This window comes from Brachyistius frenatus, unplaced genomic scaffold (genome assembly GCF_029030835.1).
Source record: "Brachyistius frenatus isolate BFR_SWC_R1_liver_20210118 unplaced genomic scaffold, ASM2903083v1 Contig_93, whole genome shotgun sequence".
NCBI classification, from domain to species: Eukaryota; Metazoa; Chordata; class Actinopteri; family Embiotocidae; genus Brachyistius; species Brachyistius frenatus.
Genome location: NW_027210692.1, coordinates 541,210 through 558,232, shown reverse-complemented (window position 1 = coordinate 558,232; position 17,023 = coordinate 541,210). Strand labels below are relative to the sequence as shown.

The 17,023-nt window shown below is 41.4% G+C and overlaps 1 protein-coding gene across 2 annotated transcripts in view; it reads left to right on the top strand.

The window, feature by feature from the left end:
- Positions 1–16,052, top strand: part of grin3ba (glutamate receptor, ionotropic, N-methyl-D-aspartate 3Ba) — a 72,070-nt gene extending 56,018 nt beyond the window's left edge. Inside the window, exons 9-12 of one of the 2 annotated variants that reach the window (XM_069710659.1) lie at positions 5,895–6,046; positions 7,261–7,425; positions 8,876–8,943; positions 9,858–16,052. In XM_069710659.1, the coding sequence (XP_069566760.1) occupies positions 5,895–6,046; positions 7,261–7,425; positions 8,876–8,943; positions 9,858–10,833 (1,361 nt within the window). In that variant the 3' untranslated portion in view covers positions 10,834–16,052. The remainder of the gene's footprint in view (positions 1–5,894; positions 6,047–7,260; positions 7,426–8,875; positions 8,944–9,857) is intronic. The other variant, XM_069710660.1, reaches the window with a different exon arrangement.
- Positions 16,053–17,023: the final 971 nt, after the last annotated feature.

Genomic DNA, 17,023 nt, shown 5'->3' with positions numbered 1-17,023 from the left:
AGAATCTGCGCCACCTTCAAGTAGCTATTCACCCCAATATACTGCGTGAGGAAGAGTGGCATGGAGGTGAATAATTCTGAGCGGTATGAGAAGAAAGAGCAGGAAACAGCCCAGGCAGGAAATGTGAGAGGGGGAAAAAAAAACATGAAGAGGAGGAGGAGGAGGAGATTATCGGGGGGGAAAACGAAAACAAAAGACAGAATACGAAAGGAAAAAAGTAAGTAAGAGAAAGAACAACAAAGGTGGAGAAAGCAAGGGCCAGTGAGGAGGAGGGTGTGTGTGAGGGAGGGGGAGGGGGGTTGTGAGTGAGGTGGGAGTTGAGCATAAGAAGGAGATAGAGGGCTTTCATTTGCCCACTGCCAGTTTGCGCCTTTCTGCACAGCGAGTGATAAAAGAGCCAGCCAACAGAGTCCCCTAATCAAGACAAACCTTCACCCCCAGCAGATGGAGTGAGGGAGGGGGGAGGAAGGACAGAGGGAGCGAGAAAGGATGGAAAAGGAAGAAGAAGAAGGGGTGGGGGGGGGTTATTTGGGCCATATGTGGATGCCTGCTGGATTTATGGAGCGGTTTGTGGTCAGGAGATACAGAGGAAGGGAGAGACGGAGGAATTGGGGCTGTGGAGTCGCTGCAGGCAAGGTGCACTGCTCAAATCTTCAGCCTGCTTAAGTGTAGAGAGATGTGGGGGAGTCGCCGTGCTTCTGTTTGCGCTGAGTGCTGTTGGGAGATGTTTACGACAGCCTAGACACACCCCATTAATAATATTGCCACTGAACACAGAGCAACTCGCTGCTTGTTTGAATGTGTGTGTGTGTGTGTGTGTGTGTGTGTGTGTGTGTGTGTGTGTGTGTGTGTGTGTGTGTGTGTGTGTGTGTGTGTGTGCGTGTGCGTGTGCGTGTGCGTGTGCGTACGTACATAAGTAAGTAAGTATGTACACATGTTCCTGTGTGCGTAAGTGGTCTACACAAGCTCAGTCAAGCAGGACAGAGCACGTCTGGAGATCAAAATGAGGCTGGCAGAAGTTTCCTTTGCCGGGGTGAGAGTGTTTGTTGGTCGGGTAGTAGTGACGTACAGATGCCTTTGTCAGCTTTGTGTGTGTGTGTGTGCGTGGGGGGGGGGGGGGATGTGGCATTCAAAAAAAGAAGCATATTCTTATTCTAACAGAATGGACTGATAAAAGCCAAATTATGTTGAGCTGAAATGATTAGTTTATTGGCAGAAATCAGCTACTGTTTTGATAAATGATTGATAATTTATAGCAATTTAGAAGAAAAATGATAAACATTCCCCAGTTACAGCTTCATTTTTAGGAGGATTGGCTGCATTTCTTATCTCGTGATAGTAAGCTGCATGTTTTGGGTTTTGGGTCAGACAACAACAACAACAAAAATGCAGAGTAAAGATGTCACCTCAACTTTGGATAAATGTAGTGGAGATTTACCTCTTTTTTTCTGCATTTTATAGAAGCAGGGATTAATTGAGAAAAATAATAATTAAACTACTCATTAATTGCAACCCCAAAATTGTGGATTTTATAAATACGAAGCACTTAAACGTAAAAACTTAACCTGGATGTTAAACCGTCAACATTGAGGATCTCTTTCTGACCCAGATTTATCCATAATACAAGTTTCCATTGACTGTCTGTGTAAACTGACAGCAGCTACAACAAGCATTTCTTTTCAAAAGTCTTTGAAAACCTGTTTTGTCACTCAGTGTCTGTGTTATGTGCTGTGGGCTCCTACAGGAACGCATCATTTTCTCAGGTTGGAGGTGTGTTGTTTTTTTGGTTATTTTAGAATGTTCTGTCTGTGTTGTTTTCGTCTGCACTTTTCTCACTGGTTTGAAGTGGGCAGATGAAAGATGAAAGTCAGGGCCACATGAAGGTCACAGGCTATATATGCAGGCACCAATTAGATTTGTGGCCATATTTGGATGAGATATGTGGGACAACAGTTGCTTAGCTGTTTGTTTATGTGGTCTGGAGGAGATGCACCTGTCAATCAAATCTCACTTTTTTTCTTTTCCAGACATTGAACTTTGATTTTTGGTTATTTGGTCATGACCATTTGTTGCTGAGAGATTTTACACCAGGTTTTGTGGGTCTTTAAGGAGAATTTTAACCCGTCAGTTAACCTAAATCCTTTTCACAACTAAACTAGAAATACATATTAGAAATGTAGGCCTGCAACATACCATACAACCCTTCTTTATCACTGATTACATCATTATTATGAAGACCAAGTTCATTTCCTATATTTGAACTAAACATCCACAAAGACTAGGTAAAATCATGTAGTACAAAGAAAAATGTGTGTTTTATTTGTCTAATGGCAATTAATGAAGTACAAAAAGTTCATGAACAGAAATCCATGAAAAACACCTATGCCAGCCAAAAGCAGTGCTTAGGAGCAAAGACAACATGAACATGCAGCAGTTGAAAGATTAATTTAATATTAAAGTTATAAAAGATCACAGATTGCACAGAAGACAGGTGCGTGTTTCATATGTATTTTCAAAATAAAATAGTAGTTTTTGCAAACCCATGGAGTCCTTTTAAATACAACTTGACATGTGTCCCTGAGCAACTAGGTGTGTCGGGGATTTGACTGACAGCTTTGGGACTTGAGGACTTCTGATGGAATATGTGAAGGTCTGGGGGGAAAGAATCAAAACAAATGACAAGTGGCTGCCCACTTGTATTTCACTATTTGGCTGAGAGCTCTAAAATGAAAATGTGGATGGAGATAGGCTGAGGACAGAAAAATACTTTCTGTATTTCTGGAGAAAAAAGAAGGAGGAAGGAGACGTACAAGAGACAAAGCAGTGGACTCGGGAGAGGAGCTGCGAGATAAAGAGAAGAATGGAGTGAGGCAGAAATTGAACAAAAGTGAAGGGACGACAGCGATAAGGAGGAGGACTAACGGGGAGGGAAACGGCGGCAATGGTGGGAGAAAAATGACCTCGGACGGGAAAGGAGGAAGGATGAGGGAGAAGACCGGGGGCACATGAGAGGAGAAGCAACTGGAAGGGAAGTGAGGATAAAGGAGGGTAAGAGCAAAGGGAGGGAAGTGAAGACAGTCTTTGTTATGTAGGAAGCAGAGTGTGACAGTTGCGGGAACCTTTGCTATTCCCTGTTTCTGTCCGCAACCCCCATTAGGCTCACCTACCTTGACAGCCCTATAACACACACACACACACACACAAATGTATCCTGACAAACAGCTGCCAAGTCTGAGACAACCACCAACGCTGTTGGCATGGCTGTGTCTTTTACAGATGAAATGAAACAAACAACCCCAGGAGGGCTTGTAGAGCAATAAATCTCAGAGAGGGTCTTTTCATTCAAAGCTGAGGGACATATTTCTTTCACTTTGTACCTACGGAAATGTTGCTTGTAATGCAAAATGCATGCAAGTCTGTGAAAGGCCGACATTTCTCTCCAGCTATCAAGCAGTGATACATAAATGTGCCGCGACAGAAATTAAAGCAATAAACACTGGTGAAAGAAAAAAGTACTCAAATCTGTTACTGAATTGAAAATATTGTAGTTCTATAATTTTATTTCTGCATATTTTATTGTTGTGCCTGTTCTCATTACTCCTCTTGTTTCACTGGAGGGAAATACAAAAGTCCAAGGCAATACTAATCAATTGATGATGTAACAGTTCCTACAAATCAAGTACAGATTAATATTTAATGAACTATAATAATGATTTAAATTACTGCCTTTTAAGCTATTAAATCCAAATCTGTGACACATGCATGTTAACCGTTATCAGTCATGCATCAGCGCTCAGATTTTGTACATAAATATAGAACTATATGCAAACTGATCTGATATAAAGCCGGTGGAAATGTATTTTATTTATTGCTAAATGTGATGCATTCATTTTAAGATGATTTGCTTCCTCACAAAGTGTTGTGAACATGAAAATTAATTACTCATGCTTATACAATAACCACCAACAACAAAAGGCTAGTTACATAACTGGAAAGGAATGTTATCATCGAGGGAACAAGATCTGTTAAGAGTCTATCAAATCAGCGTGTTATCAAGTTCTCATGTACATGGCGTGAAACTGGCCCTTGTTCGGCCTTTATACAAAACTACATCTTGTATCTGTATCCGGAGGGGATGAGTGTGAAGTGGAGTGGAGGATCTGCGTTATGGACTCCAAAACTGCTTTGAAACTGACAGCTCTGGTGATGAGGTTAGGATAGGCGAGAGGTAGGATGTCCAATTATTTTTGATGCTTTGTCGATGAATTTGTATGGAATCTGGAAATGTAGTGACAAAACGGATTCCGTAGCTGGTGAATTCGTGTATCCGCTTCAAAGTATGTGTCAACTAAAACTACCAGTAAACGGAGTAAAACACATACAGGTTGATGGCTAAACTAGTGTGAAGTGCCTTGTACGCCTTAATATTCTTCACGCGCGCTTCAGGCATTCTCGTCTGAAAACTTTGGCTGAAATTGAGTTAAATCTGATCAAATGGAAACATTAAAGCGCACAGGAAAGAAGAAAAAGAAACCAGTGATGTTTATTCAGGGTGACAAGGGAAGGGAGTATGGGGGTACAGGTGAGAAAAGAGTAAAAAAAAAAAGTCGTCTTTATAGAGGGCTGATAACATAAAATACACGACTTTGACATTTCTGCATCTAAATTTTAAGTTTCACCTCGCAGCAGAAGCAAAGTTCCAGGAGGTGGTGTTTGAAATGTCATTTACATGTAAGTGATTTATGCAGGGCACAGCCATGTGACAGTAACCAAAGGGAATGTAACCGCACGTAAGAGGTGCAGTCAGGTAAAATACGAGCATCTTATCCACCAAAGGGAGTCAAGAGGGTGGAGTCAGACTTGAATCCCACTTCATTCCTTAAGCTGGGATCAGAATATTTGATATGAGCCTAAAAATTGCCTCATCTGACAGATTTTTAGTGGGGTGGTGAGAGATTGGGAACGGAAATCGGTATCAGCCATGACATTTTGCCTTCTCATGTAAAATTTCAAAATGGAAAACAAGTCCAGTCCCTCACAACACCCCAACAGAAAGACCAGAAGGGCCAAAAATGTTTGCCTTCTCTCACATCAACCCAGTATCATGCCAAAGCGTTAAATACGTTAGGTAGTTTTGAGTAAGTAAATTACTTACTAAATCAACATTGACTTTTGCTCTCTCATGGACTTGAACGTGAGTCTGCTGGGTGAAAGTCCCGTGTTCTGTCCAATAGCCCTCGACCCTCTCTCTATGTAGACTTGCTCTTCGTACTTCATTTCTTGTACTTTCGACCCTGTGTACACCCGTGTCCTTTTCATGCCTGGGAGACACAAAACGTGACACTGACACGGTATCCTCTCGTGTACTGACAAATGCATTACATGCTTTGGCCTGACACTTGGCTGCTCACAGTTGGACGTTTAAATCACGCCCCCCTGTTGACATCCATGACCATCTGAAAAGACATGAATGCCGTCCAGTCTGTGCTTCAGATTTGCTGACCGTTATGGAGTGAAAAGGTTCTCAGACAATAGCAAAGGGAGCAAACGGCCAACTATGTGTTCTGTACAACAATGGACACCTCCACTGGCTTTTGTATTTCATCTCCCTTCACAATTGCTAGGCAGATAAAGCCCGGGACAATGTATATGCACTCTACTTTGGCAGAAAACATGGTTGATTTGGATTCTAACTGAAGGGTGTAAACCCATAAATCTCCCTTTTTTTTCCAGAGGGCATCTACCCTTTGGCTAACTACAACCGGCTGACTGCATCTTTCCTGCACACAAAAAAAAGCACCAAGTTGGAGATTCTCTTCCTCGAGCTTTGCTGTAGCTCTCAGGTCTGTTACCTTTCCACATGTACTTACATCTATGTCTGTCTCGTCTTCCAGGCTACGGCATAGGCCTTCCCCAGGGCTCTCCTCTAACCCGTAATGTGTCAGAGTTTGTGAGTCGCTACAAGTCTGACGGCTTCATGGACATGCTACATGACAAATGGTATAAGGTTGTACCCTGTGGGAAGAGAGTCTTTGCAGTCACCGAGGTAAGTCATCGACAGGAGAGTGTGTTTATGCTCATGTGTTGTGTACGTGTGTTGTGTGCAAAGCGGAGCCTCGTGCCGCTGTACTTCTATAAATGAGACTCCCTTTGGGACACAGGCAAGATTGCCTGCCGGCTAAGCACACATACGTTGACAGACACTTTCACATATGGACAAAGACGTACAATCACATAAACTCAGGCCCATTCACTGACCTTAACTAGAGGTGCAGTTACGTACTGTCTGAGTGTCAATACTTATTTGAGTCTTGTGCGTGTTACAGAGGAGTACTCTGAGTTCTTGCACTCCCTTTTTTCTTTCACTCTTTTAAAAGGAACCGGGATTCTCTAGACGGAGCGCCCTGTCTCTGTCTATATCTCTTGTTCGTGAATAGAGAAGCGATTCAACTGCTTTTGGCCATCCCTTTCAAAGCCCACTTCAAAGTTGAATCATATTATTACAACAAACGTAATTACGCAGTCGTAGGTTTTGCCAATGAAATGAAAACCTTAACTTCACCCTGCATCAGAAAGTTATTACCATTCATCCCATTTGAAGCCAAGCGAGTGGGCTGCTCTCGAACAATCTGGACGTTAGTGTGAACTTGCCCTCTGGATTGGGAGCAAAAGGAGGTTTAGTGTTGTCGCTGATGAATTTGCCGAGTCAGCATGGGGCTAATTGCCATCGGAGGCAGAGCAGAAATGAGCTGGGTGGAGGCTGCGTGATTAGAGAGCACTGGAAAAACTCGCCACTGCATCTTCCACTTCCTCCAGGCTCATGAAAGCCTCATACGAGATAGACATTATGTCAAGAGGGATGCAGATGAACCAAATGGGAACAAACTGCTCCTCAATTAACCGCCATGTTCTCTTACCGTCTCCCTGCTAACTTCTGTTTCTTTCCATTACTCTCACTTTCGCCTCCGCCTTGTTCTGTTCCCTTATCGGCATCCTTTTCTTCCCAAACGTGTGTCTTTTACGCCGTTGCCGTCTTCCCTTCGTTTTCTATTCATATGGGCTTACACAGTCAAACGAGATACACAACAGCGGAATATCAATTGCACTCTCACAAAATGGCCTAAATGGTAATTATGTAAATACAAATCATCAATCTCTGTATTTTCCTCTCTGTCGCCTTAAGTCTTCACTAATCTGAGTCACTCCCCCAACTTTTCTTTCGCTCTCGCTCCTGCTCTCTTTCTGTCACTGCCCCCTCAGACTCTACAGATGGGGATCCAGCACTTTTCCGGCCTGTTTGTGCTGCTGTGTATGGGGGTGGGTGGAGCCTTGCTGACCTTGGCAGGTGAGCACACCTTCTATCACCTGGTCATCCCTCGCCTCCGGCGCACGCACACACTGCAGTACTGGCTGCACACCAGCCAGGTGAGTAAACACAGATCACATGTGCATGTATGAGCGCGCACACACGCACACACACACACACACACACACACACACACACACACGCACACACACACACACACACACACACACACACACACGCAGAAAAGATGCTCAAAGACCGGCTTTAATCTTCACATTACATGGTGTTAGATGCACACGTAACGACACACACTTTACAAGCACACACACACACACACACACAAACACAAAAGCACACTGCTGGGAGATATCCTTGCCCCCTGGAGCTCGTACTTTTCTTGCAGATAACCTGCTCCCTCTACTGTCGGAAACTAAAAATAACAGTCCAAAATTAGATTATTATTCTTAAAACTGTTTGTTTTAAAAGACAGATTCAATTAAACACTTTTAGTATTAAGCTAATTGCAGTAATTAACACAAATTAACTACTTTGTTAGTTACCAAATTAAGTTTTAATGGGCTCCATAAATTAACAAGTTAATTCAAACTATTTAAGCTAAGCAAAAAAGTTATTAACAGCTTCCCGTTGGCAGCGCTTTATTAACTGATTCATTACTGTATTCATGCCTTTGTTATTTTAGCCTTTTGAGGCTCTGAGGAAGATGATTTGTACACATCTTATACAGATCATTAAACGGTCCGATATATTCAGATTCCTGTCTGCAAAATAGTTTTAAATATTCTTTATTTTGCACGATATTCAAATCTGTTATTTTCCAACAAATGAACACAAAGTTAATTAATAAATATGATCCTCAAGAGGCTCGTTCTGCAATTAGAGAATCTGCGTTTATGACAACATACACGAAGGAACCACAATTTGGGAATTTAAAGGTCATATTTTGTTTTGTTTATGAAACTCCAGTCACTACCAAATGAGGCGCCTGTGGCGATATGTTTGAGTGAATAATGGAACTAGCATGGGAATATCAAGATTGCTCACATTTGTTTTCTGCGTCTCTCCAAAAGGGCAACCACTCTCGGGCAGCCTGTAACTTTCATCACCAAACAAGCGCAGCTATCTAAAAGCGTGACAGCTGTGGTAGTCCGTCAAGCTAATCCTTAGTGAAAGTCTCATTTTCCCACACACATCTTCCGATGTATACAGATCGGAAAAAATTAAAGCACAGTCATTCCTTAAAAGTTGGTTTGGAGATGTTCAAACTAACCTAAGCACTTTGGTACTTAAATCAGAAAGGGCTTAAGCAACTGACATTTTAACCTCTCTGAAAATTTTAAGCAGAAAAGAACTGTCTCTCACTGAATTACAATTATCTGATTAAATTATTCAAAAGAACACTACAGCAGAATTTGTGAAGAATAGCTGTCCCCAGTGTTCTGTACAACTGAATAGAATAATAGCTCTTAGAAATTCATGTCTCCTGATTTATTTCAGATCAGATGAATTCATAACAAATTTCATTTTACTAATCATATTCTGTGCTTGCAGAAAATTCACAGAGCCCTCCACACCACGTATGAGGATGTTGGGAAGGAGCTGACCGACCTCGACCAAAAGTAATGAAGTCACTGACTTAAAGATAGTCACATTTTGCCATTTTTTCAAATTCAGGTTGCCATTAATTATGAACATATTTCATGGAATAGCTTCATTTTTCATTTACCTTAAATCTTTGTTCCTGTTGTCGTATCTGTACCAAAAATAGTTTGGTTTTTTTCCTTGAAAAATCTGCAGCCAGTTTCTGAGAAGTATGCTATTTTGCTTTCTTGCTTGAAGTTAGATGAGACACCACTCGTATGTCAGTGATGTTACATGAAGCTACGGCCAGCTCGGGAGAAACCGCTAGCCTTGCTCTGTCCAAAGGCAACAAAATCTGCCTACCAGCACCTCCAGAGCTCACTCATTAAGGCCTTTACATATCTCGTTTAATCTGCACTTGGCAGCTGCTGACACCATCCAGTGTTTCATCAATCTTCTCATCCAACTCTCGGCAAGAAAGCGAGTGAGCATATTTCACATGACGTCAAACTATTTATTTTAAACAAATCAATCCGTATAACAAACAGGTTGAGTTGGTCTTGCTGCTTTGGCAGATTGTTGCACTTTTATGACTTGACAACAAAATTCATTTTTAAGGAGACTTTTTGCAGTGACAGTCCTGTGGTGCATTCAGTAACCCAAAAACTGGACATAACCCCTGTCTTAAGTTAAAAAAATTTTTTAAAAAAAAGATGTTGTTTTTGTTTTTTTTTCAAATATTCCTATCAAGACAAAGCATGTAACATGATTTAAGTCAGATAATTTTGCTAATTCTACGCTTGAATCATATTTCTATTCTCAAAACAAGACCAACTTCATTTTAATTGTAGTTATTCTATTTAAATATGTAGGAAAATGTATCCTTGTACTGCTGTATAGTGTATCTCACTGGATATATGCCCTTTGCTGTGATCTTCCTCTCTTTCACTAGCCCCTCCTCTTGTATCTCAGAGAACTGCACCCTCCACAGGAAACAGCATCAGCCTCCTCCACCGTCTCCTTCCACATCCCTCCCTGCTTCCACCACAGCTGGGGACACCGGTAACTCCTCACCATCCCACGAACCCAAGGAGAGACGCGTGCACTTTGACCTGGAAACGCTCCACAGCTACCGCCTGCGCACACACACTGCCTCGGTGCGCGGCAGGCCCGGGATGGTCGGCCGTCCCGGGCTCGGCCTCGGAGGGTTGGGGCTGGGCAACCTGGGGGGTTTTATCTCTCCTCCACAGATTAGCCTCCATGCCAACGGGGGTCCTGTCTCGACTCTGGCCTCCACGGGTTTGGTGCTCTCCCCGCTGGGAACCAGGGCTGCTCAGACCAGCCTGTGGGAAGGGGAGCTCCAGGAGCTGCAGGGGAAGATCGAGATTTTCCGCACCCAGCTGAGAGAGGCTCTGGCGAGGAGAGCTGAGATCCAGAGCAGCCTGGAGAGAGAGAGGAGCGGACACGTACGCAGGGATACCAGTCTGGAGAGGGAAAGGGACAGACAGAGGATACAAACTATTAACACAGACAGAAGTAGCTCTGCTCAGTCCAAACTCCCTGAGAGAGACAGGACCAGCCAGCTGCAGACCCTGAATAATCAGCAGACAGGGAGGGCTAACCAATCGGGCGGGCCCGGGAATGTCGAGCATGGGAGAAGCAGCCAATTAAACACAGTTAACAGTTTGGACAGAGGGAGAGCCAACCAGTTACGTCCTGTTAATACTTTAACGGGAGAAAGGACTGTCCAGTCGCGCACTTCCACTAGTTTGGAGCGAAGTCGAGTCAACCAACAAGGTGCTGGGAACGTAATTGTCCAATCACGGAACACTTCCAGCCTGGACAGACAGAAAGTCAACCTATCACGCACTCTGAACACTTTGGAGAGGACAAAAACCAACCAATCAAGTGGCAGCAGTGGGACTTGATTAGCTCTCTGAAGCCGCTGGTGTGTAGGACTGCAGGGAGGCCAGTAACGGTGTTCCTTACATAGCCGCAGGAAGATGGCTTTGTTGTCATGGGTTACGTTTGCTGAATAATCACAGTATATGTTTACTTACCTCGTTACTCACTGCAACCTAATAATTTTCACACTCGCTTCAAATTATGACTAAAAAAGTTTAACTGCAACTTAAAGAGTTGGTAAAATGTCTGCATCATCCATGCAATCGTCAATAAGCAATGAAATGTTTAAATGAAATGTAAAAATAGTTTGAATAGTATTGCCACATACCAGATCAAACAAATTGAAATGTCAAGTCTAAAACCACAGTGCTTACTATTGAAACCAGTGGTTCACATGAGAACCACAAATATTCAAATGTGGCATCTTATAGGGGCTAAAGAGGCCTACAAGCACATATGAACATCAGTGACAAGAGCACAGAAAAAAAAAAAAAAATTCCCAGAGAAACAAAACAGTAATTTAAACATTTCCCAAAAATGTGAATGATTAAGAAAGGAATAAAACTTTATGGAAAGAGTGGCACAAACCTGAAACAATCTACTTAATGACCACGTGAAATTTAAGTAAGCATTCTGGGTGTTTATAATTTGTGTACTTACGTGCTATTGTCCTGTAATTGTTATGTGCCCCATGTGTCAAAATTATGCTTTTAGATATTTTTATAGCTAAATTCTTTCAATCTTCACCCTTCTCTCTGTAAAATCTTTCAAAACTTACAAATCGAGCAATTCCAAAACAGATGCGTTGAGATGCTAATTTCCATCTGTGATTTGATCAATTCTACCTAAAAGGTAGGGACCATTTTTGAAAATTCACAATAATGGAAACATGTTTTTTATACTCTGTAGTGAAATGGATTCAGACCATTGGACCCAAATATAAATCTCCATCCCGTGATTGCAAAGTTTAGTTAACTTTAAGTATCAAACTGTGTATCTCCATATTGTCCGTTTTTTATTAGTTCCATTATTAGCAAAGCCAATGAAAAAGACATGCATTTTCAATGTTCTTTTTTTTTTTTTTTTTTAAATACACAGATGTCAGCCAGCTACACGTCTACTCAACTTTGAAAACAGATATATAATGTCTTCTGTAGAACAGAAGGGAACTTGAGGTTGGAGAAAATAACCACCCACTACTTCCAATACATCAGAAGGATTTTGAGACTTCAGCTTTATAGCAGAGCTTGCATCACAAGTTGTCGAGGCCAAGGGAAGTCTGTTTGAAAGATGCTGTTGGGAAATGTAGGGCACAGTGTCGGGATTTTTTTATTTCATAGTTTGACCCATGCTCGAGACTGATAGCCCTGTTATCTCAGCCTCTGCTGCTTCAAGTTTTACCATCTTATTTTTACAATTGGTCTTTTGTGGGTACCCCAACTTTATGAAATTATCAATACTAAATCTCTGCAGAGCCCCTTTAAATGAAATCCCAGCCCTCTAATAAGTGTACGGGGTGTTTGGAGTCTGAGTTTGGAATGATTATGCCCAATATTTTTATTACTGAAGGAATCGTGACAACAATGTTGCACTCAGTGCCTGCTAAACTGATTGAGATAAGTGATACCTTATCTCGTTTTTTGTTTTTTTTAAACATATTATCAATTATTAAAATAGATTTTCACTTTTACACTCTTTCTTCGCATAAAGTATAACATTCTTCAGAAACTGGCTGTATTTGGGACTCCCATTCAGTTACTCAGTCAGCCACTAGAAGGAGCTGTATCCCTGCTTCCCGTGGCTACAGACACTGCAGAGTTTGGATTGAGGTTTTGCTTTAGCGAAGTCATATAAATTAATCGAAACAGTCGATTTATGAAGAAATGATGGCAGGCAGAGGCTTAATTTCGTCTCCACTCCAGCACTATACAATGCAATGCCACCTATTGAGACGCTCAAGTCTTGTGTGTCTCAATGCTTGAAACATGTGTTGGGGATTTGACAGAAACAGATCCTGATATCGATGAAGCAGAACTTGAGGCTTTTACGATGGTAATACTGTACATTTAAACGTTTCAAAGTTTGCCGTGGTGTGAAGTGGTTGTGTTCACATGCCATGGTGTCTATGAGGAAAAAAATATATATTTTAGGTCTTTATGGAGGAAGAGCTTGTGGTACTGAATATTAAAAGAAATACTTTTAAATTTACCCCTTATAAAAGTTATATCAGCATATTATTGAACTTTACCATAAATGGTCATTCTCATATTTTGAAATAAACATTTATATACGTATTTTCTTGCATTATCTCATATTTTTAACTTATTTTTTTAATGGACAGACGAAATCTTTGAGCTTCTCGGATAATTTAAGGATAATACACTGGAAGTAACAAAGTGTCCAGGCTGCTGTGATTAATTTGAACTCCATTAGTACCGTTTAAAATCCATTAATCCACTAATTTCCCTGCATAAGTGCATGGCCATTAGACCAAATGTTATTTTAATGCATTTTGTAAACATAAGGTGTCATTCAAAATTGTTAAGGCCACTTCCTACATGAATCCAAACACAGTTTTTGCAAGTAACACTGGCATTAAAAACTCCCAAACTACCAAGGTCAAAGTGTGTCGTCGAGAAATATTAAGTTAATTTTGTCCAAAATGTGCAAAAGTGTATCCATTTCAACCTTTCGGTTCATCAAGAGTGCAAAATAGAGCGTCGGCTTCAACACGTTTTTCCCCTGGATGAGCTTTAATTAGTAACGAGTAACGTGTGAGTGAGCAAGACCCAGTAAATCATTAGGAGGTTCTTAAAGGAACATCGAAACCTTCTGCTAACAAAAGAGATTTTCAAATGCAGTCAGTCACAATGAATAAAAAGCTCAAAGATGTGGAAATGTGGTGACCTGAGACAAATGAACCACAATACATGAATGTGCAGTAGTTTACAGAGTAATACACAATGAAAGTGATTCTTTTATCTACCTTTGTACAATTGGGAAAGAGAGAGCTAAGAAAGCATCTAGAGCTAAACAGGATCAAACCAATTTTTTCAGGTAAACTTTATTCTGGATTTGGTTTGCGGTATGCCCCACATGTAATGCTGCATTCAAATGGGGTCGTATTTCCCGCGCACATGAGAAGAGTCCACATGAACGCTCTTGTGGTATTCACGAAGTCAGAACTTGAAATTTTCTATAACTCCAGAGTTTGAGTTGTGACGTGTTTATGACGTTTACAGAAATAGCAGAGGCCACGGAAGTTCATTTTTCGTTGGATGCTAATATTTTGTAATTTTAGTCATGTAGAGTTTTCTTTCATAAATTAGATAATAGCCTACGTCTGATGAAAATGTTGATCTTCCCAACGGCCTCATCTTTTCTCTCTGTGACTTCTTGCATTGCGTTACCCCCCTCTCCCCCGTTAGCTTACTAAATTGTTAGCCTCTGTAGCTTCTAGTCACCATCCATGTTGCCATTGCCATAGCAACAGTGTTTTTACGACTTGACCACTTTAAACGCCAAACATACGGTGCTACAGCATACGTAGAGTTATATATGTAGATTTTCAAATGACTATTCTTCCTTCCCACACCTGTTTCTCCTTAACAATTATCGCTCACCCACAATAAAATATTAACATGTGCTGTTGCTCTGTTTGACACTACTGATGAACAAATTAAAGTCTAAACCTCTTGTTATATTCTAACTTTTTGGACAACTTTTATTGACCAGAAATTTTTATCTCAGGTTTTGGGGGACTTCTTAATGTCTTAGTTTAATGTGCAGGAGATTCTTCATCGCTGTTTGTACTGATACTCCTGACTTGGTCTGCCAAACAAAGCAAAGCAGTGGTGAACCTGCACTCCTGCCTTTCATGCTCCACAGACTTCCCAGTCCTCTATTAAACGATGGTATTTTGAGATATATGGTCTCGCAACAGTACAGTCAAAGTCTTAGTTGCACCAAACCTCAACAACAAAAGTAAATGTTTCCACAGTCAGTTTGCTTTAAACTTATGTGAGAAAATGAAAAGTCATAGCAGGTCTAAAAATAACTCAACTTTTACATTTTTGTTAAAAATAAATAGAACTATACAGTCAATCACTGCTGCAGGCTTAACCTCGAGGTGCAGTCTACGTTACAATGCAGAGTGTATCTGCTGTATAAAGTTGTGATCTGTCCTGACTAAATAAATCCACCCACTGTTCCACCCACTATAGCATAGTGTTACCATGGAGCACTTAAGTGATTGATCTGTGTGGGACTCGGATGATTATGATGTTTATCTTGTCAGGAAACTGATAAAAAAAAATGTAAGCAGTTTGTAAGCCCTTAATCAATTTCCTTAACACAATTCAACTGATTGAAGTCTCAGTGAAATTCTCTGTAGTAGAAACAAGCCCAATCAAAGTAAAGTGTAACACTGAAACTCAACATTTGAGATGGTAATCACAGGTGGCACAGTCTAATTGACTTGTCAGACAAATGTCAGTGTTCCTTAGGCTACTTAAGTGGAGGTTTAAGCGCTCCTCCTCCTGAGTCTCTAATGGTATTGTTTAACTTGTCATGTAATGACAGCTTCCAGCCACACAGTGGCACTTGAACCTGTCCCTAAGCACATGAGAGAGTGGACTGTGCAGTGGCTCTACCTGCAGAGAATGACTTTGCATTATGGGTATTTTATTGAGAGTTTGATGGTGAAATGCATTAATTTCCATTTGTTATACATAAAAGAAAAAGCCACCTTCAGATGTCTTATGTAAATCTGATTGTCAGATACATTTCATTCACTGCATGGAGTGGTGGCCAAAGCAAATCTTTGCTTCATATTTCATCTGTATTGTATTTCATATTGCAGAGGAGTATTTTCTTAACCACATTATCATAGTAGCATTAATACTCTTTTAATATACTGTTTGCTATATAATACAAAAAAAATGTAGTGCTTATGTGAAACCTGACTCTTTAGTGAAGGCACGACTGGAACCGGTGCCACAAAACATAATTCTGCAGCACTAATGAGAGCTAACAACATGTGGGGTAGCTAAAGAAGAGGATGAGAGAGAGAGAGAGAGAGAGAAAGAGAGAGAGAGAGAGAGAGAGATGGGAGTAGCATGCTGATGATTTAGTGCCGGTGCATCGACAAGACTGTCTAAAGTGAAGATAATCGCACGTCGATAAAGCCAATCAATCATGCATCCTCTGCACCCGCACTTTGGTTGGATTCTCCTTGTTGAAATAAAATAAACAATGCACTCTTTGTCGGGTGTCTTCAGAGCATTCGGGGTATGCTGAATGGGTTGTAAAAAAAACAAAATCAATCAGAGTCCAATCAGAGAATTGTGTGGGCTTTCATATATGGATAGGTAAATTTGTCAGCATGCAATGATGTAAGTAACCTAGATGCTTTCATGCAGCACATACAGTTGGTGATGTGTTCCAACTTACATGTATCTGCCTGGAGGTCTGCAGCCACTGAATGTGCATGTGGACAGTATGTGTGTGCCCCTGTATGTGAACAGTACGTGTGTGTCCCTGCATGTGGACAGTACGTGTGTGCCCCTGCATGTGGACAGTATGTGTGTGTGTGTGTCCCTGCATGTGGACAGTATGTGTGTGTGTCCCTGCTTGAATGCCTACGCCTGCATTAGCCATGCAAACGAGCACATGTGCTGCATGTGTCTGAATGCGAGCGTGCACATGCCTGCATTTGTATGTCTGCTCGGAGATAGTCTGCCTTTTTGCTCAGACGAAGTAATTGGGTCACATGTGTGAACAGCAGTCAAGAAGAATTTTAATCAAACTTAAGAATCCCCAATGTACATCCTCCCTCCCAGCATTCAATTATCATCCAAGAAGGGTCAATAGTAAAGAGTGCTGATATTGCACTAAGTCTTTGTGAGAGAAAATATGATGTGAAGTTTCTGTAGCTGCGTTCACAATGACTCAAATTCACCACATTGAGAGGAGTGTGAGTGGCCTGTGGGAAGCAGAGAAGTGTTCAGCCACCTCCACCTCACATGTCTCCCTCCCTCCCTCTCTATAGTGCTTTGTCTAGTAGGTAAATAGGAGCTAGGCACTGTGAGTGATGAGTTTATTAGCTCCTACCAGCTGGGACCAACCCTTGGGTATTATTGGCAGGGTGGCTGTATCGGTGTGTGTGTGTGTGTGTGTGTGTGTGTGTGTGTGTGTGTGTGTGTGTGTGTGTGT